Source organism: Vigna unguiculata, chromosome 11 (assembly GCF_037176805.1).
Source record: "Vigna unguiculata cultivar grain cowpea cultivar isolate G323 ecotype 2 chromosome 11, ASM3717680v1, whole genome shotgun sequence".
NCBI classification, from domain to species: domain Eukaryota; kingdom Viridiplantae; phylum Streptophyta; class Magnoliopsida; order Fabales; family Fabaceae; genus Vigna; species Vigna unguiculata.
In genome coordinates, this window is record NC_140802.1 from 25,685,528 (window position 1) to 25,706,750 (window position 21,223).

Below are 21,223 nucleotides of genomic sequence, written 5' to 3' on the forward strand. Positions count from 1 at the left end.
AGGACCATCTGGGTCCATGAGCCGACATGACGATAGGAGGAAGCCTTACTCCAGACCTCCGCATCAATCCATCATCTTCTTCTCTTGAGCTTTGTGAAAGGAACCTTCACATCTAGATAGTTTGCTATCTTAATGTCTAGTAGGGATTTCACTCAGCTTTCTTAACCAACTCACACCATAGTCAATAATCTTAAAAAGGAACAAGATAATCCTTCATCATTTGGTATCTAGAGCCTAGGTTATTTTGAATATGGTGTTTTTCATGTGCTAACCTTGTCTTGTTGTAGCTATCTTGGTATGGTTCAAATCCACTTCCATGACACACAAAAACAGTGCTGGCAGAAAGCTCTATGAGTCTAGTTTCCAGAAAAAAAAGAACCAACGCATTTGGAGTTCTGTGGAGAAAGTTATGATCAAATTAGTGAGCAAAGGTCAGATCTGCCAAGAATACGTGAATCAGCGTTTTCAAGATTTGTTGTGGCAGTTTGGCTACGGTTTTTGCACCTCTTTAAGCTCCTAAATGTGGTTGGATAAAATGTCTTTGGATGCTTAGTTTTTGAGCCTCAAATCCATGAGTTTAAATGCATGATAGCTACATGTTTGTGTCTTTGTGTATGTCATGTTGAGTCTTTAAATGTGTCTAACTTTTGCTTGAGTCATATGTCATATGTTAACTTGAAGTTTTCTTATTCTTGTTTTTCCAAGTATTTGAATCTTGCTTTCACTTTATGTCTTGCTTGATGTATGCTCCATGAAATTGATTTTGGCCTAAAACTTGAGGAACTAAGTGTCCAAGCCACCTAAAACTCTTTCTCACCATTTTATGAAACTAGTTGTGGAAAGAAGAAAATTTTACACCAATTTTTGTCTAAAAACAGAGGGCAACCTTGCTCCTTGGTGAACTAAAAGTGTTCTTTTTCACTAGGTGTTATGCTACTAGTTTTTCATACTTGAGAATTGGGTGATATTGGCTAATTAGTTCCATGCTTTAACTTGGTTATGATCTTTCTTGGTGTATGCATGATTTAAGACTTGAAGATGCTTGTTAAATGCTTTCCATAGAGTCTTTAAAATGTGTTTTTTCTTGTTTTAGTCTTGTTAAAAGTTTTGTCTCAAACTTTTCTTCTTTAGAGTTTAGCTTTCCTTGTTTTTGTGCTTTTCTTGCTTGTCACTAGGTATTCTTTGTTTTGTCTTAGTAGTTTTCTTTTCTTGAAACTCTTGGGATGTTGTGGCCGAATCACTCGTCTTGCATTTGAAAGGTTTTGAACAAGTTTTTAAAAGTGTTTGCTTCACTCCTTTGGAGGAGCTTTGAGTGTAGCCTTCCCTTGTTACTTTGGGAGAGTGATCTAAACACTTGGGTTACATTTTGGGTTGGATTTGGTCTCGATTTTCATGTTGTCTAACCTTTAATCCATTTATTTTGTCTCGGATTTGAGTGTTTTTGTTGTAGGAATCATGGCAAGTTCATCAAATGCACCTACACCAAACAAAAACAAAACATTGATGAGATTGCTTCGGGATTTGGAGTTGTCTAGGAAGGAGGCCTTTGAACAATTGAGAAAGGACAAGGAGCAAAATGACCTAAGAATCCAAGAGCACATTCAAAGGCTTGAAGCTAAAGAGCAAGAAAGAGAGGCTAGGAAAAGAGGGCATTCTAGGCGCAACCCATCACAAGAGAAGCAAACTCCAAAGATTCCTAAGTTCAAAGGAGAAAATGACCCAAACATCTACATTGAGTGGGAACAAAAAGTGGACCAAATTTTTACCATTCATGTAGTTAGTGATCAAAAGCAAGTAGGTTTGGTAGTCTTAGAGTTTGAGGATTATGCCATAACTTGGTGGCATCAATTATGTATGGACAATATTAACCAAGAGTCACTCCGACTTCTTGGAGGGACCTTAAAAATTTGATGCGCGCTAGATTTGTTCCTTCCTATTATAGGAGGGAGACTCTTTTGAAGCTCCAAAGGCTTCAACAAGGGTCCATGTGTGTAGATGAATATTACAAGTTAATGGAGTCCATGCTTCTAAAAGTAGCACTCCAATTTGAAAGTGAAGAGGAAAAGTTAGCTAGATTTGTGGTTGGGTTAAGGAGGGACATACAAGATTTAGTAGAGTTATATGAGTACTCCTCTCTTGACAAAGTTTTACATTTGGCCATCAAAGTTGAAACTCAATTGCAAAAGAAAAAAGAGGCCAAGAGGAGTGGTTCATACAATGACTACTATTCTAGTACTTGGAAAGGTAAAGAAAGAAAACATGATAAATCACCACCCAAGAGTTCCCAAGACCCACCTTCTAGGACTAATTCGTCTAGGCCTTCTAATGAAACTCCTAATTATTCTCAAGGTACAAGGACAAGTTCTATAAAATGTTTTAAGTGTTTGGGATATGGGCACATAACTTCAAATTGTCCTACCAAAAGAACCATGGCCTTAAACCTTAAAAGAGAACTAGAGAGTGAACATTCTTCCCCCCCTTCCCCCAAAAGTACTTCTTCCCACACTTCTTCTTCAAGTGAAAAGATTGAACCCCTTGAAGGTGGATTGTTAATGATAAGGCACCAACTAAGACAAGTTTCCAAGGAACTAGACCCTTCTCAAAGACAAAACCTTTTTCATTCAAGGTGCCATATCAATGACAAACTATGTCCCCTCATCATAGAAAATGGAAGTTGTGTAAATGTGGCTAGCACAAGGGTTGTGGACAAGCTTGGCTTGAAAACTATCCCTCATGCCAAGCCTTACAAACTATCATGGCTTAAGGAAGAAGACATTAAAGTAACTCAACAAGTCCTTATTAACTTTTCAATTGGAAATTTTAAAGATGAGATGTTATGTGATGTTGTGCCTATGGAAGCAACTCATATTTTGCTAGGTAGGCAATGGAAATTTGATAGAAAAGTCTTTTATGATGGCCATGCTAACACCTATGCTTTCTCCTTCCAAGGCAAGAAGTTCACACTCCTACCTCTCTCACCCAATCAAGCAAATGAGGACCAAAATAAAGTGAAAGATAAGAGAAAACATGAAAAAGAAAAAGAGCAAGTTACCTCCAAAGTGTTACTTGCCTCCAAAAAAAGATTTCCAAAGCAAGATGGACATCATCATTCTTCCTTCTCTTGCAAGGCTCAAAAGGAAGACCCAATGCGCAAGCATGAGAGGAAGAGTGGTCTAGGAAAGAGGGATGGCCTAACCAAAGCTAAGGGTAGTACCCTTATAAAGAATGGAACAAGAGCTCATAAAAGGGAGGCGCAAAACCTCCCCCAAATCAAGTCAAGCTCCATCTACAAAGTCTTAAAGAATTTGTGGTCAAATTCTCTCCAAGAAGGGGAGGATGATGAAGGATTGACCCCAACCAAGGATGGAGGCACATGCTTAAGAAGACTAAGCATGTTTAGAAAGGAAGTTCACTAATCCTTCAGCCCTTTCATTTGTGTTTGTTATTTTTGATTCCCTAAGTTGACTTAGTTGAATCAACTTTAGTTGACTTGTTGACCTTTGACTAGGTTTGACTTGTTGACTATAGTTGACTTGACTTAAGCCAACATGCTTATCTATGTTTATTTACTTTGTAGGTTAATTAAGAGTAAGAAAGCAATGCTAGGTGGCACATGGTGATTAGGGAGCATAAATGATGTGGATGGGAGAGTAAAGCAAAGGCATAAAACAAGTGTACCTATGTACCTTTGGTCTCCTTTGTTTTTAACACACTTTGGCCATTTTTTGGAGACATATAAGACATATTCTTTGTCTCCTTTTGTGCTAGAACGAAATTAGTCTTGCACACACCATACTTGGCTCTTTTGTCTGTTATTTTTGTAACCTTATTTGACCCAGTTTCTAGAAGCTAGGGTTAGGTTTTTGTAGAGACAACCTTAGGTATCTTTTATTTGCTTAGAGCCCCCTAAACTCATCTATATAAGGGGTGCTCCTAGACATGTAAAAGGGTTGAACATTTTGACATAAAATCACTCTTGTGTCTCAACCATTTGTGAGAGTTTCCTCCCTAGGAGTGAATACTTTTAAACCTTATCTTGCATAGCAAGTGGCGGCACACATCCATTCATCTTCAAGGTTGCCATGGCTTCTAGCCTAGCCTTGTAGTGGCGTGCTTCTCACATTTTTACCATTTCTTTCCTTTCCATTTTGTGTTTTCTTCTTCCTTTAATTGTTCTTGGTTTTCTATGGTTTATGTGCTTTCCATTTCCTTTTCGTTTTGAATCAATCCATCATCTTCTTCTTTTGAGCTTTGTGAAAGGAACCTTCACATCCAGAAAACTTGCTATCTTAATGTCCAGTGGGGATTTCACTTAGCTTTCTTAATCAACTCACACCATATTCAGTAATCTTAAAAAGGAACAAGATAATCCTTCATCACTGTTCGACCAGAAAGAGTTGAACATGAGGCAAAGACGATGGATGGAGTTTTTAAAAGACTTTGACTTTGAGTTGTTGTACCACCCGGGGAAAGCGAATGTGGTGGCTGATGCCCTAAGTCGAAAAACAGTTCATGCATCTTATATGATGGCCAGGGAGTTGGGTTTGGTGGAGCAATTCAGAGAAATGCAGTTGTTGGTGACTCTAGGAGAGGATGTCATTAGGTGCAACCATCTAACAGTGTCTAGTGATTTCCTCGTCCTGATAAAGGAGAGGCAATTATCTGATCCCAAGCTACGAAGAACAGTGGAGTTGCTTGGTACTGAGAAAGCCAAGGAGTTTAAGGTAGGAAGTGATGGGGTGTTAAGATTCAGATACAGGGTCTGCATACTTTTGGATTTGGAGGTGAAAGGCATGATTCTTGAAGAGGGACACAAGAGTCCTTTTAGCATGCACCCAGGCATGACTAAAATGTACCATGATCTTAAAAAATCCTTCTGGTGGTCGGGAATGAAGTCAGATGTAGCTCGGTATGTGCCATCCTGCTTGACCTGTCAGAAGGCTAAAGCAAAACATCAGAGACCTGGAGGGATGCTACAACAGTTAGAGATCCTGGAGTGGAAATGGGATAGCATTGCTATGGACTTTGTTACCCATTTACCACGGACGGTGAGAAGGCATGATGCCATATGGGTTATAGTAGACCGTCTGACCAAGAGTGCCCATTTCCTAGCATTGAATCTGAGGATGTCCATGACGAAGCTGACACAGTTGTATATCAGTGAGATTGTGAGATTGCATGGAGTGTCGTCGAGCATAGTCTCTGATAGGGATCCACGATTCACCTTCCATTTTTGGCAGACGTTGTAGAGTGCCTTGGGCAGCAGGCTGACGATGAGTTCAAATTTTTGCCCTCATTTAATATTTAAATTTGGGGATTTAATTGAATTTTCTGTGCTTAAAGATTGATTTAATTAGGATTTGTGATTATTGGATTTATTGAGTAAGTTTGGTAAAAGTGGCGTAAAAATTGATTTTAGTTGCATAAAATATTATTGGATATTCTAACGTTTGTTAATGTAGCCGGAATTTATTTTTGGTCATTAATAGTGTGATTTTGAAATATTCAAAGTTACAAAATAAGTCCAAAATCAAGAAATTCTGGAAAAGAATAAATCAGGAGCTTAATGCACCCCCAAAATTTATTTGCACACTCCTTCTAAAGTGGACCATCAAAAACCCTGTTCTGCACCCCCAGTTTTCACTAAGTTGCACCCATCCTACCACTTAAACTCCACTCAACCAGATCATGCCATGTGGCAATCCCCACCTTTTAAAATTAGCCAACCAGAACAAGCCATGTGTCACAATCCTTGCACTAACAAGTTGTCCAATGGAAGGCTGCCACGTCATCATCTTCATCTCCCAAAATAGAAACCCTAATTTTCCTCAAACCCTAGCATGCCACCGCAGCTTCCTCCTTCATCCCTGCACCAGCTTCACGGCCATCGCGGACGAGCCAGTGCCGGCAACAGAGGAGCAACCGTCATTGCCATCTCCATCTCCATTGCATCTGCAGAAACCCTAATTCTGGAGAGAGAAAATGCTCTACCACGTGTCAGGCTGCTATTGGACAATCAAACTGGTCAACTGGTCAACACTGGTCAACTGGTCAAAGCCAACAGTCAACTCTGGTCAAAACTGCAAAAATGGTTAAATAAGAGGGACAGAATTGGAAATTGAATAGGAATTAAGTTGCTAATTATTTAAATAAAAATAAAAGATTTTAGCAACTGACAGATAAAGCCCAAAGTCCAGTGGAAGCCTATATAAAGAGACTTAAGGGAGCAGAAACAGGACACGACTTAGACGGTTGAGAACTCTCTGGTTTTGGCAGACACCGTCATCAATCACATCTCTCATTCTCTCTTTTCTTTTATTTTCTTTCCTTCATCGTATATTATCATGTATTCCATCAATGCCATGGAGGGCTAAGCTCTAAGGGTTGATTCCACTGTAATTTCTTAACTGGATTCTGAGGTTAGATGAATTTATGTGTTTGTTATTTTGATTATTGTTGTGGTTTTTGTTTATCTATGTCCTTTGCTTCTTAATCGAATAGAAAATAATGATTGTAAATCTACATCCATGTTAATCATATGAGTTAAAAGTTTTTTAAATTAAATTGAGACTTTACTTTGATTTGTTTAGAAACTTTCATTTGATTAAATAAGCTTTTGCCAATAATTGAGACTTTACTTTGATTAGAGGTAATTACTTTAACTAAAATTAGTCAAGACTTTACTTTGATTAATTAATTTTTCTATTTGGTGAAGAAACAAAGGAATAGACATGATTAGGCATAGTAAAATTAATTGAGACTGTACTTTGATTCAATTTACTTTGGACAATCTAACAATTCTCACTTTTAATTAAGACTTTACTTTGATTAAAAGTGAGAATGCCAACAAATGAATTGAGTCTTTACATTGATTGATTTGTAAATCAACAACAATAATTAATTTAACAATAATCTCTAGATAACCAATGAAGAATCTTATTTAGAAAAAGCAGTGGAATTGACCTATTTACTATTACTGTGTTTACAATCTTCCGTGTCATTTTCTTTGCATATCAAAACCCCTATTTTTATAATTGCTAGTTTTAATTGCACTTTTAAGAATCAAATATTTGAGATCAATTCCGTATTCGTTGTGAGACGACTCAAGGTTATCTTAACCCCAACTATTTTGTTCACTACTAATTTGGCAATACTGAAGTTGCTAAAGTTAAGTGGTGGTAATTTGATCGCCTAATGATAGCGATATCAAATTTGGCGCCGTTGCCGGGGAATACAGTTAGTATTTCTTTTATTTTGATTCTGTTTTTATTTATTTATTTTATTTTATTTTATTTTTATTTATTTATTTATTTATTTATTTTACGCATATACGTTTAATAGAGTTTGTTATTTTGTAGTCTTTAGTTTTCTTTTAATATATTCCAAGCAAAGTTCTATTTTTGTTTTGATTAAGAATTTCTTTTAAGAAATTTTTTGAGACTAGTTTGGAAAACTCTGTCTAGGAAAGACTTGGTATTTAAGTTGTCCACTGTGACGCACCTCTCTTTCTTGGGAGTAGACCCAACGACATCTTAACTTATTTCTTTCTTGAAATCTTTCTTCAAAACAAGAATAGGAAGAAAAAAAACACACAGGGAAACACTTTCAGGTGGATTGCATAGTGCATGACTCGGGCCAATCCGGGTCAATTCTATCAACTGGATTCAAAACTTGAAAGGAACTTGCGTAAATCACGCAGGAGACTTGAACTCAGGTGTTCTACTGAAGGAGCACCGTCATCATCTGAACCTACCACTGAAAGTGTACCACTAGAATCACCTCTGGTGATTAACATATCTTCTGATCCATCACCTGAACCAGAAATTCAAGAAGATAGAATGGAAGAAAGAACAATAAGAGAGTTGGCTTCACCAGATGCAGCAATTACAAAAAAAATGCGCATCTAATATCCAGATGGAGAATGTGAGCTTAAGTCTGGATTAATCCATCTTCTACCTAAATTCCATAGATTAGCAAGAGAAGACCCATACCATCATTTGAAGGAATTTCATGTTGTTTGGTCATCCATGAGACCTACAACAGTGACAGAGGAACATATCAAGCTTAAAGCTTTTCCATTCTCATTGCAAGATGCCGCTAAGAGTTGGTTATACAGCCTTCCATCAGGATCCATCAATACATGGGAGACTCTGAAAAGATTATTTCTCGAAAAGTTTTTTCCAGCATCTAGAGTTGCTGCTATTCGCAAAGATATTTATGGGATAAGGCAACAAGAAAGAGAAAATCTTCACGAGTATTGGGAAAGACTCAAAAAGTTATGTGCTTCCTGTCCTCATCACCAAATAAATGAGCATCTCCTCATTCAGTACTTTTATGAGGGATTGAGTATCATGGATAAACAAATGATAGATGCTGCAAGTGGAGGGTCATTGGTGGACAAAACGCCAACAAATGCAAGACAATTGATTGAAATTATGGCGTCGAACCATCAACAATTTTCCAACAGGAGTAATTCTATAACTCTATTGAAAGGAATCCATGGAGTAGAAGCGCCATATGTTGCAGATCACAAGAAAATAGAAGGGAAGTTGGATGACTGAGCGGCCATGGTAAGGACCTTGACAGACTTATAGAAAAAGCCTATCCCTTCTACTTTATGTGGAATTTGTGCTTCTACTAATCATCCTACATAGGCTTGTTCTATGTTAAAAGAGACAAGGACGTTAGACAATGAACAACCTCAGGCATATGCTGCAAACATCTATGGCAATAATAGACCACCTCGGCAGCAATACAACCATGATTTGTCCTCCAACAAGTACAACCCATATTGGAAAGAATATCCCAGCCAGAAATGGGGAAATCAACAGCCTCAACACCAACAAGTCTATGTTCCACTTCAACAGAGGCAACAACCACAACCAGCTGCAACCTCTGGTGATTCAAACATGGAAGCAATGATGAAAATGATGGCTGACATGATGAAGGGACAAATCAATGAGTTGAAACAGACGATGGAAGCAACCAATCAAAATTTGCAGAACCAGATTGGACAAATGGCAAATGAGTTAAATCAGATGAAGTCTCAACAAGGCTCGAGCAATTTGCCTGCACAAACTGTAATTAACCCGCGAAATGTAAGTGTTATTACTTTAAGATCGGGTAAGCAAATACAAGGCCTTGGGGATGCCCAAGAAGATGAAGATAAGGACAATGAAGTTGTACCTGATAATGAAAGTGGAAGATCAGATGAAGCAACACAAGCAACATCTAAAATGCCTACACTCAGTGATAACTCCAGGTTGGTATCCCCTAATACTTCCTCTGAAAATTCTTCTCCTTATTCTCCTCCTCCTCCCTATCCAAACCGTTTGAAACCAAAAACTAAAAAGATGGAGGAGTTAGACAAAGAAATCTTGAATACTTTCAAGAAAGTGGAGATAAACATCCATTTGTTGGATGTTGTAAGGCAAATTCCTAAATACGCCAAGTTTCTCAAAGAATTATGTACACATAAAAGGCGTATTATGGACAAAGAGGTAGTGAACATGGGAAGAAACGTCTCTAGCTTAATTAAGAAGCCTACAGCCATAATGCCGCAAAAGTGTAAGGATCCAGGTATGTTTTTTGTTCCCTGCATTATAGGAAGTACTAAGTTTGACAATGCTATGTTAGATTTAGGAGCTTCCATTAATGTAATACCTTTATCTGTTTTTACTTCACTTCATCTTGGACCTCTTAAGTCTACTGGTGTGGTCATTCAATTTGCCAACTGTAGCACAGTTAACCCTGCAGGTGTGCTAAAAGATGTACTTGTCCGTGTGGACAAGTTAATTTTTCCTGCAGATTTCTACATCTTGGACATGAAGGATGATGAAGGAATGAGTTCAACCACAATTATCTTGGGAAGACCATTCATGATGACAGCAGGTACCAAGATAGACGTGCATGCAGGATCCTTGACTATGGAGATAGGAGATGAGAAGGTGCAGTTCAACGTGCTAGAAGCCATGAAGCACCCAATTGAAGACCATTCTTTGTTTTGTATTGATTTATTGAGTAATGTAGTGAACAATTATGCTTTTGGACTTTTGGATGTTTTATCTGGTTTTTCTTCTTCTTTGGATTTTTCTTTTTCGAATATTTCGGGCTCAATTTTAGACGAAAGAGAAAATTGTAAAACAGGTGATATTGAGGACGCGGTGTCACTATTTGATACCTCTGTGGCGTCCGAGTGTGATACTGAGGCTGAAATTACCTTAGGCAGTAAAATGTTGCCATCTGTGGAACAACCACCCACTTTGGAGTTGAAACCTTTACCATCTCATTTGAAATATGTTTATCTTGAGAGGGATGGGAAACTCCTTGTTATTATATCTGCCTTGCTTACTGACGAGCAGGAACAAAAGCTATTGCAGGTTATCAAAGATCATAAGCGAGCAATAGGTTGGACTTTGGCAGATATTCCTAGTATTAGTCCTTCTTTCTGCATGCACAGAATACTCTTGGAGGAGGATGTTAAGCCAGTAAGGCAACCTTAGAGGAGACTGAATCCTCAGCTAATGGAGGTTGTGAAGAAAGAAGTTACCAAGTTGCTACAAGCAGGTATTATATATCCTATTTCTGACAGCACTTGGGTGAGTCCTGTACATGTAGTCCCCAAGAAATCTGGGATCACCGTGGTCAAGAATAAGAAGAACGAGTTGATTCCTACTCGTATTCAGAATAGCTGGAGGTCCTGTATTGATTATAGAAGACTAAACCAGGCCACCAGGAAGGACCACTTTCCTTTACCATTCATGGACCAGATGTTAGATCGATTGGCAGGTAAGTCTCATTACAGTTTTCTTGATGGATTCTCTGGGTATTTTCAGATTTGTATTACCCCAGAGGATGATGAAGGATTAACTTGTTCCTTTTTAAGATTATTGAATATGGTGTGAGTTGATTAAGAAAGCTAAGCGAAATCCCCACTGGACATTAAGATAGCAAGCTATCTAGATGTGAAGGTTCCTTTCACAAAACTCAAGAGAAAAAGATGATGGATTGATTCAAAATGAAAAGGAAATGGAAAGAACATAAACCATATAAAACTAAGAACAATTAAAGGAAGAAGAAAACATAAAATGGAAAGGAAAGAAATGGTTAAAATGTGAGAAGCACGCCACTACAAGGCTAGGCTAGAAGCCATGACAACCTTGAAGATGAGTGGATGTGTGCCGCCACTTGCTATGCAAGATAAGGCTTAAAAGTATTCACTCCCAACGGAGGAAACTCTCACAAATGGTTGAGACACAAGAGTGTTTTTACTTCAAAATGTTCAACCCTTTTACATGTCTAGGAGCACCCCTTATATAGAAGAGTTTAGGGGCCTCTAAGCAAATAAAAGATACCTAAGGATGTCTCTACAAAAACCTAACCCTAGCTTCTAGAAACTAGGTCAAATAAGGTTACAAAAATGAGAGACAAAAGAGCCAACTATGGTGTGTGTAAGGCTAATTTCGTTCTAGCACAAAAGGAGACAAAGAATGTGTCTCATATGTCTCCAAAAAGTGGCCAAAGTGTGCTAAAAACAAAGGAGACCAAAGGTACATAGGTACACTTGTTTTATGCCTTTTACTTTATGCTTTATGCCTTTGCTTTACTCTCTCATCCACATCATTTATGCTCCCCAATCACCATGCGCCACCTAGCATTGCTTTCTTACTCATAATTAACCTATAAAGCAAATAAACATTGATTAGCATGTTGGTTTAAGTCAAGTCAACTATAGTCAACAAGTCAAACCTAGTCAAAGGTCAACAAGTCAACTAAAGTTGATTCAACTAAGTCAACTTAGGGAATCAAAAATAACAAACACAAATGAAAGGGATGAAGGATTAGTGAACTTCCTTTCTAAACATGCTTAGTCTTCTTAAGCATGTGCCTTCATCCTTGGTTGGGGTCAATCCTTCATTAGAGGATCAACATAAAACTACCTTTACTTGTCCATTCGGTACATATGCTTATAATAAAATGTCATTTGGCCTTTGCAATGCTCCTAGAACATTTCAGCGATGTATGATGAGTATTTTTACAGATTTGTTGGAGTATTGTATTGAGGTTTTTATGGATGATTTTAGTGTATATGGTTCATCTTTTTATCGCTGCTTATCTAATCTTGCTAGAGTCTTGGAGAGATGTGAAGAAACTAACCTTGTTTTAAATTTTGAAAAATGTCATTTTATGGTGGAACAAGGTATAGTTTTAGGTCACGTTGTTTCCAAGAATGGTATATCTGTAGATCCTGCTAAAATTGATATTATTTCACAATTATCTTACCCCTCTTCTATGAAAGAGGTTCGATCTTTTCTTGGACATGCAGGATTTTATAGGAGGTTTATCAATGACTTCAGCAAGATAGCCAATCCTCTCTCCAACTTGTTGCAAAAGGATGTGGTATTTGACTTTGGAGAGAGGTGCAAAGATACGTTTGATACATTGAAAAAGGCGCTTACCACCACTCCTATCATCCAGCCACCTGACTGGACATTGCCATTCGAGCTGATGTGTGATGCATCAAACTTTGCAGTAGGAGCGGTGCTTACACAAAAAGATGGGAAGCTATCACATGTGATATATTATGCTTCTAGAACGTTGGACACAGCGCAGGCTAACTACACCACGACTGAGAAGGAATTATTGGTTGTTGTGTTTGCCTTGGACAAATTCAGACTGTATATACTTGGTTCCAAGGTAATTGTTTATATTGATCATGCAACATTAAAATTCCTTCTAAAGAAAGCAGATTCGAAACCAAGGTTGATCAGATGGATGCTACTACTCCAAGAGTTTGACATTGAGATTCTAGACAGAAGTGGGGCGGATAACTTAGTGGCCAACCATCTTAGCATGATTTAAAATGGAGAAGATAACATTCCTATTAAGGATGACTTTCCTAATGAAGTCCTCCTAGCATTGACTGCTGTGAAAGGTATGTTTCCTGAACCTTGGTTTGCTGACATTGTTAATTATTTGGTTGTTTCTGCTATACCTCCTTCCTTTTCCAAATATGAAAGAACCAAGCTAAAAAGTGAGGCAAAGTACTATATCTGGGAAGACCCAATCTTATGGCGCATTGGTAGTGACCAAGTCATAAGGAGGTGTGTTCCAGATATCGAGATACCTTATGTGCTTGAGTTTTGTCATTCGTCTCCTTTTGGTGGACATTATGGCACACAAAGAACAGGTAGGAAGGTGTTGGATTGTCACTAGTGCAGAGAAGGGAAATGACAGCGGTTATTTTTAGCCTTTTGCTTCGGGTCCGCAACCGAGGTATATACGGCCGAGGTAAAAAGATAGTACTTTATGCCTCGGTTACAAACTCGAGGCATATTTAATATTTACCGCCTCGGTTTTCAAATAACCGAGGCCTAATAGGTATCAAAAATTCAAAAAATAAAAGAAAATTTAATACCCTTTCTGCCTCGGGTCTGTTTTAACCGCAGCAGAAAGTTACATTTACTGCCTCAGGTCTGTTTCACCGAGGCATATGACATTTAAAAAAAGAAAAAAGAAAAATTCGAATAGTTAAAAAATCGAATAGTTTTCCTATTCCATGATGGTGAACATACAACATTTCTACGTAAACTTTCACCTCTAGTCTTGTTGGGAATAATTTGATCCTTCGCAGCAACAAAACAAGCTGATCCCATGATAACTGTTGGGCATACACACAACACAACAGTCAATCTATCTTACATTCTAACAACAAAGTCTAATCCTACCTCCTTTTAAGAATAAACAAAATGAAAATTCAATTAAATTCAGTTTACTGCTAAAAAGTATTAAAAACCATCCAGAGGCTAAAAGTATTGAAAAGTATCATGCTTCTTATAGTCAGGTTCACTTGTTACTACTTCAACTGGATGACCAACTAAGACTAGCGGGCTATGTCCCTAAATTGGAATCTATTTTATAGTGATGCAAGAAAGATTGAGATTATAATAAAAGAAAATGATACATTTGTTGAGTGGTGATAGCAGAATATTAAAAGGTGCAAAGTCAATAGAACATGCCTTTTGGAAGCCATCATGGATCGCCATCATCATAATATTGGTTCATCTCCTCCCTGCTTCATACTTCTTTAATGAATTCACCTGCAACAGCTTAAACAAAGAAATAGTCACATCAAGTTTATACACAAACAAATTAGTACTTTCAAAGTTACTCAAATTTTGCTGAACTTAGATATTAATAACTTTTTACAAATATTAAATGTTAAGTATCACTTCCTAGAAACCACAACAAGTTCAATAGTCTCCACAAGGCCATGATTCCAGTGATAGTTTCTCACAAGGCATCACTCTGAAGCTTACTCCACCATAAAAATACAGAGGAGAAAACTCACTCCAATAGTTCAGTAAATGCAAATTGTTCAGTTAACAGAAAAAATGAATAATGTACAAAAGCATATTTAACACAAGAGTGCAAAATACTCTGTACAGTTATACTGACACATTGAAATTGAACACTTTTCTAGAACCAAAGAACATCAAAACCCATATGAAAACATATTCACACTCCCCCCATCCTCCCCCTTCTCCCTATCGAGCAGCAACAGCTCCCCCTTCCTCTCCCCCTCCACCACCTGTCACACATGAAAAAGCATAAGAAATAGGAAGGAAAACGGTGAACAGAAGCAAATGAAAGAAAAAAGTAAAGGCACCTCATCTTTTCCAATCAGCGGATAAGGATCTCAAAATGCTGTGAAGAAAAAAATCAGACAGACAAAATGGTTATCTGGCGGAGCAGAACAAAGAGAGACAAAACCCCAATGGCAAACGTTCAGAGTAGAGAAAATACCTGAAGCCGATGACCCTAACTAGGTCATGCGGCAGTGGCAGTGCACGGCTCCTCGATGGTGCAGCAGCAATGATGGTTGGTCGAAGAAGAAGAAGCCACAGTGGCGCCAAAAACCTCCTCGACGGTGCAGGCGAAGCAGTGGCGGTGCGGTGCAAGCGACGAAATGACGGCCTAGCATGTCAGAGGTGTGCGAGATGGTGGGAGGTGTGCGGGACGGTGGGAGGTGTGCGGGATTTGCTCGGAGTTGCGCTGGACGTCGGAGAAGATGAAGGATTGCAGAAGTGCGCCGCTGCAAAACGAAGAAATGGAGTTCTTTAACCCTACAAAGGGTCTCTACTGCCTCGTGTAGCAGCTGGACCGAAGCATATTGTCTCACTACTGCCTCGGTTAAAAAAGAACCGAGGCATATTGCTTCGATAAAAAAAAAATCAAATTATGGGTCAACGCAGTGGTCAAAATTTTTTTTTTGCCTCGGTTAGTATAACAACCGAGGCATAAAAGATGACTTTAATTACAAAAATGCCACCACGTGCTTATATGCAGCGGGTGCACAGAAACCGAGGCATATACTGCGATGTAAAAGCTTTAAAATGCACTAGTGTGTGGATTATATTGGCCTACTATCTTTAAAGATGCACAGAGGGTATATGAAAATTGTGAGCAGTGCCAAAGGGCAGCCAGATCCATTACAAGAAGGGATGAAATGCCTCAACAACCCATGCTATATTGTGAGGTATTTGATATTTGGGGTATTGATTTTATGGGTCTTTTTCCTCCTTCTTTTGGGTTTTCTTATATTTTGCTTGCTGTAGACTATGTCTCCAAATGGGTGGAAGCCATAGCTACAAGGACTAATGATTCTCGAGTTGTTATGAGTTTTGTCAGGTCTAACATTTTCTGCAGATTTGGGATACCACGAGCCATCATCAGTGACCAGGGGACTCATTTCTGTAATAAGCTACTTGAGAACATGTTGAAGAAGTATGGGGTGACACATCGCATTGCTACACCATATCACACCCAAACTAATGGGCAAGCAGAGATCTCTAACAGGGCGATTAAAAAGATACTAGAGAAAGTAGTGAAGCCTAGTCGAAAGGATTGGGCCACAAGATTGGAAGATGCACTTTGGGCACATAGGACAGCCTACAAAGCACCTATAGGTATGTCGCCTTTCAGGGTAGTTTTTGGAAAGGCTTGTCATCTACCTGTGGAGATTGAACATCGGGCCTATTGTGCCATGAAAGCATGCAACTTGGATTTGGAAGAAGCAGGAAATGAGCGAAAACTTCAGTTGCAAGAACTAGAGGAGATTAGGCTTGCAGCCTATGAAAACTCAAAGTTCTATAAAGAGAAAACCAAGAAGTTCCATGACCAAAAGCTTATGGCTAGAAAGGATTTCAAGGTAGGCCAGAAGGTGTTACTATACAAATCCAAGCTTGGTCACATGAGTGGTAAGTTGCGTTTTACTTGGGAAAGACCATACATTGTTACAGAAGTCTTCCGTTATGGAGCAGTGGAGATCAAGGAAGAATCCTCAACAAGAACTTTTAAAGTTAATGGGCATCGTCTTCGGATATTCAATGAAAATCAAGATATGCTGAACAAGACGATTGATGGGATGAACTTGACTTCTCCCTCATACCTTCCACCTTGAGGAGGTAAGTACCCTTCATACTTTTTCTTTGCATTTTATACATATTGAATACATTGAGGACAATGCATGGATAAAGTGTGGGGGTGTGGGGAGATTTCCCCCTTTTCTGATTTTGTTTTCTATTTGTTTTATTTTTCCTTTCTTAATTTTGTTTTCTGTTTAAAAAAAAGTTTCTGCTTTCAATAAAACATATTGACATTGGAGTTTTTGGATTTGATTCACTAATTGGAACGGTCATAATTCTGGGAAAATAAGAGTCATGTGCTATGAATGGATTGTTTCTGTGATTTACTAATTGAGTTGATTTGAGAGTTTCTGGAATAAATCTTTTGTGAAAGAGTTTTTGACCTTGTGAGTTTTGAGCTTTATTGTAAGGATGAACTACCATGTGTCATTCCTATTTTTCTTGTGTGATTTGCTCATGTCTTGTTGGTACTCAAATGTTTAGCTTGATTCTGTTGTTTTGCATCTTAGGTGAACATGCATGATTTGATATGATTGAGGCATTTCTTGTTTTTAGCTACTTGGCCAAATAAGCTAACCACGACATTGATCCATTGGTAGCCCCTTGAGCTTAAACCTCTTTTTCTTATTTTGTGCATATTGCTAAACCTTAAAAAGAAAAAGACCATTTTTTCCCTTACCTTAGGGAGAAAGAAGGAGTTGGTGGATTATGTTGAGATTGGTTGAGGAATAAAGTGTGGGGGTGAGTATTTCCCCCACAAAGTTATAAAAATGGCAAAAGAAAAATAATTGTTGATGACAAAGTGTTGAAATGAAAAATGATTGTTGTCCGAAAAAGAGCAACAAAGGATAAAAGAAAGAAAAAACAACAAAGAAAAAAGTAAGGCTTGTTTTTGAAACTATGCTCCATAACTCTTTCTTCCTTACTATTTCAAAAACACACAAATCCTAAAGTTTTTCCTACCTTTGCCTTGGCCTCATTATAACCTGTGAAAAGTTCTCATGATTTTTGAATGCATGTTTTCTGAAAGCTGTGAATATTAGAGTCTTGCTAAGCATTGAGAGTGTTTACTTGCATGGGTATTTTTAGTGAAAACACAAGCCAAAACACTTGAGCGAATTTTGGTGAGAAAATATACATTTAACTTGAGTGTTTCTCTTTCATATTTGATTATCTTGTAAACATAAAAGATTAACTCATGTCTGAAAAACAGAATTTTATCCATTTGTTTGTGCATGACAACATGATTTCTAGAAGATTGATCTGTTTCCATTTGTATTCATTTCTTTAATCCACTGAAAATATGGAATAAAAGACCTCAGAATAAAATTTTGAAATTGTTCAATTTTGCCCAAGAGTGCAAAAGGATAAGTGTGGGTGTGTGATGAGTTCAACTTTTTGCCCTCATTTAATATTTAAATTTGGGGATTTAATTGAATTTTCTGTACTTAAAGATTGATTTAATTAGGATTTGTGATTATTGGATTTATTAAGTTTGGTAAAAGTGGCGTAAAAATTGATTTTAGTTGCATAAAATATTATTGGATATTCTAATGTTTGTTAATGCAGCCAGAATTTATTTTTGGTCATTAATAGTGTGATTTTGAAATATTCAAAGTTACAAAATAAGTCCAAAATCAAGAAATTCTGGAAAAGAATAAATCAGGAGCTTAATGCACCCCCAGATTTTATTTGCACACTCCTTCTAAAGTGGACCACCAAAAACCCTGTTCTGCACCCCCAGTTTTCACTAAGTTGCACCCATCCTACCACTTAAACTCCACTCAACCAGATCATGCCATGTGGCAATCCCCACCTTTTAAAATTAGCCAACCAGAACAAGCCACGTGTCACAATCCTTGCACTAACAAGCTGTCCAATGGAAGGTTGCCATGTCATCATCTTCATCTCCCAAAACAGAAACCCTAATTTTCCTCAAACCCTAGCATGCCACCGCAGCTTCCTCCTTCATCCCTGCACCAGCTTCACGGCCACCGCAGACGAGCCAACGCCGGCAGCAAAGGAGCAGCCGTCATTGCATCTCCATCTCCATTGCATCTGTAGAAACCCTAATTCTGGAGAGAGAAAATGCACTGCCACGTGTCAGGCTGCTATTGGACAGTCAAACTGGTCAACTGGTCAACACTGGTCAACTGGTCAAAGTCAGCAGTCAACTCTAGTCAAAACTGCAAAAATGGTTAAATAAGAGGGGCAGCATTTGAAATTGAACAGGAATTAAGTTGCTAATTAATTAAATAAAAATAAAAGATTTTAGCAACTGACAAATAAAGCCCAAAGTCCAGTGGAAGCCTATATAAAGAGACTTAAGGGAGCAGAAACAGGACACGACTTAGACAATTGAGAACTCTCTGGTTTTGGCAGACACCGTCATCCATCACATCTCTCATTCTCTCTTTTCTTTTATTTTCTTTCCTTCATCATATATTATCATGTATTCCATCAAAGCCATGGAGGGCTAAGCTTTAAGGGTTGATTCCACTATAATTTCTTGACTGGATTCTGAGGTTAGATGAATTTATGTGTTTGTTATTTTGATTATTGTTGTGGTTTTTGTTTATATATGTCCTTTGCTTCTTAATCGAATAGAAAATAATGATTTTAAATCTACATGCATGCTAATCATATGAGTTAAAAGGTTTTTAAATTAAATTGAGACTTTACTTTGATTTGTTTAGAAACTTTCATTTGATTAAATAAGTTTTTGCCAATAATTGAAACTTTACTTTGATTAGAGGTAATTACTTTAACTAAAATTAGTCAAGACTTTACTTTGATTAATTAATTTTTCTATTTGGTGAAGAAACAAAGGAATAAACATGATTAGGCATAGTAAAATTAATTGATACTGTACTTTGATTCAATTTATTATGGACAATCTAACAATTCTCACTTTTAATTGAGACTTTACTTTGATTAAAAGTGAGAATGCCAACAAATGAATTGAGTGTTTACATTGATTGATTTGTAAATCAACAACAATAATTAATTTAACAATAATCTCTAGCTAACCAATGAAGAATCTTATTTAGAAAACGCAGTGAAATTGACCTATTTACTATTATTGTGTTTACAATCTTCCGTGTCATTTTCTTTGCATATCAAAACCCCCTATTTTTATAATTGCTAGTTTTAATTGCACTTTTAAGAATCAAATATTTGAGATCAATTCTGTATTCGTTGTGAGACGACTCAAGGTTATCTTAACCATAACTATTTTGTTCACTACTAATTTGGCAATACTGAAGTTGCTAAAGTTAAGTGGTGGTAATTTGATCGCCTAACGACAATGATATCACCACGATTCACCTCCCATTTTTGGCAGACGTTGTAGAGTGCCTTGGGCAGCAGGCTGACTATGAGCTCAGCTTACCACCCCCAGACGGATGGCCAGTCTGAGAGGACAATATAGTTTCTTGAGGACCTCTTACGGACGTGCGTGCTGGATCATCTTGGTGCATGGGACGAGGTCCTGCCTCTGGTGGAGTTTACCTATAATAATAGTTTCCATGCAAGCATTGGCATGGCGCCATATGAAGCTCTCTATGGCAGGAGATGCAGGACTCCCTTGTGTTGGTACCAAGATGGAGAGTTAGTGGTTGTAGGACCAGAGTTGCTGAGGCAAACTACAAAGAAGGTCAAGCTAATACAAGAAAGGATGAAGGCATCTCAGAGCAGATAAAAATCCTATGCTGATAAGAGGAGAAGACCTTTAGAGTTTGCAGTTGGAGATCATGTTTTCTTGAGGATTACCCCAACCACTGGTGTGGGGAGGGCTATTTGCTCAAGGAAGCTATCTCTTAAGTTCATCGGTCCATATCAAATTTTGAGGAGGATAGGACCAGTGGCCTAAGAGATCACCTTACCTCCTTAGTTGTCCAACCTTCACGTAGTGTTCCATGTATCTCAGCTCAGAAAGTATGTATTTGATCCCTCTTATATGCTTGAGGCAGAATATCTGCAGATTAGAGGAGATCTTTCAGTGGAAGTTCAGCCTGTTGGTCTTGGTGATAGCCAGACAAGGCAGCGAAGGGGGAAGTCCATCAGTCTAGTTCAGGTCATCTGGGACAAGAGAACGGGTGATTCCACTTGGGAGCTTGAAGAGGATGTGAAGAAATCATTTCCACACCTGTTCTCTGGTGAGTCTTAATTTTCGGGACGAAAATTTTATTGTTGGGAAGATTGTGAAACCCACTATCTCCCCCTCTCTATACACTCTCTTCTTTCTCCTACTCATAACACAGAACCACACTCCACCATCACTGTTTTCCTCCCTCAAAACCAACTACACAGCCTTTTCTCTAATAGGAGCTCAAATTTTCCCTTTCTAATCATTCCTCCCTTCTATTACAGCTATTGGACCTGGAACCAGAAGAATAACTCCTCCTCTAGTTGAGTCATCTTCTCCTCCCGGTAAGCCAAATTCGGTTTTCCTCAATTCTCTCCAATTTTGGAATTTCTAGAGTTCATTGCTTACCAAAACCGAATTAGGGTCCTATACTCACTGTGAGTTTATGAATTTCAGCCCCTTAGGTTGTGGAATTGAGGTGCCCTTGTGATTGAGTCTTGCTTGTAGTGCTTTTAAAAAGGTAAGGGAAGCTAACTGTAAATTTTTCTTACTTAAACCCATGAATCATGTTTGATGAGTCTTATTCAAGATCTGAGTGCTAAAGTGATGGTTAAAAATTGTATGTGTGGTTGCTTGATCGAATTCTACCATGAATACAGTGCTCTTGCATGTGGGAACAGTGAGTGATTTTGTATTTTCGCATAGGCGG

The 21,223-nt window shown here is 38.1% G+C and overlaps 1 protein-coding gene across 1 annotated transcript; it reads left to right on the top strand.

Annotated features, from left to right (window-relative positions):
- The first annotated feature begins 19,968 nt into the window (after positions 1-19,968).
- LOC146881651 (uncharacterized) lies at positions 19,969-20,908 on the top strand. Its single transcript, XM_085669282.1, has 3 exons — positions 19,969-20,082; positions 20,356-20,584; positions 20,799-20,908. The coding sequence occupies exons 1-3, from the start codon at positions 19,969-19,971 to the stop codon at positions 20,906-20,908; spliced, it is 453 nt and encodes a 150-aa protein (XP_085525408.1).
- Positions 20,909-21,223: the final 315 nt, after the last annotated feature.

What these genes read in the sequence shown, in the direction of transcription:
- LOC146881651 (XM_085669282.1), top strand. Translation starts at nt 19,969, where the DNA reads ATGGCGCCATATGAAGCTCTCTATGGCAGGAGATGCAGGACTCCCTTG. An exon ending in TGAGGCAAACTACAAAGAAG is followed by an intron (nt 20,083 to 20,355) that starts GTCAAGCTAATA and finishes CATGTATCTCAG; the next exon opens with CTCAGAAAGTATGTATTTGA. An exon ending in ATTTCCACACCTGTTCTCTG is followed by an intron (nt 20,585 to 20,798) that starts GTGAGTCTTAAT and finishes CTTCTATTACAG; the next exon opens with CTATTGGACCTGGAACCAGA.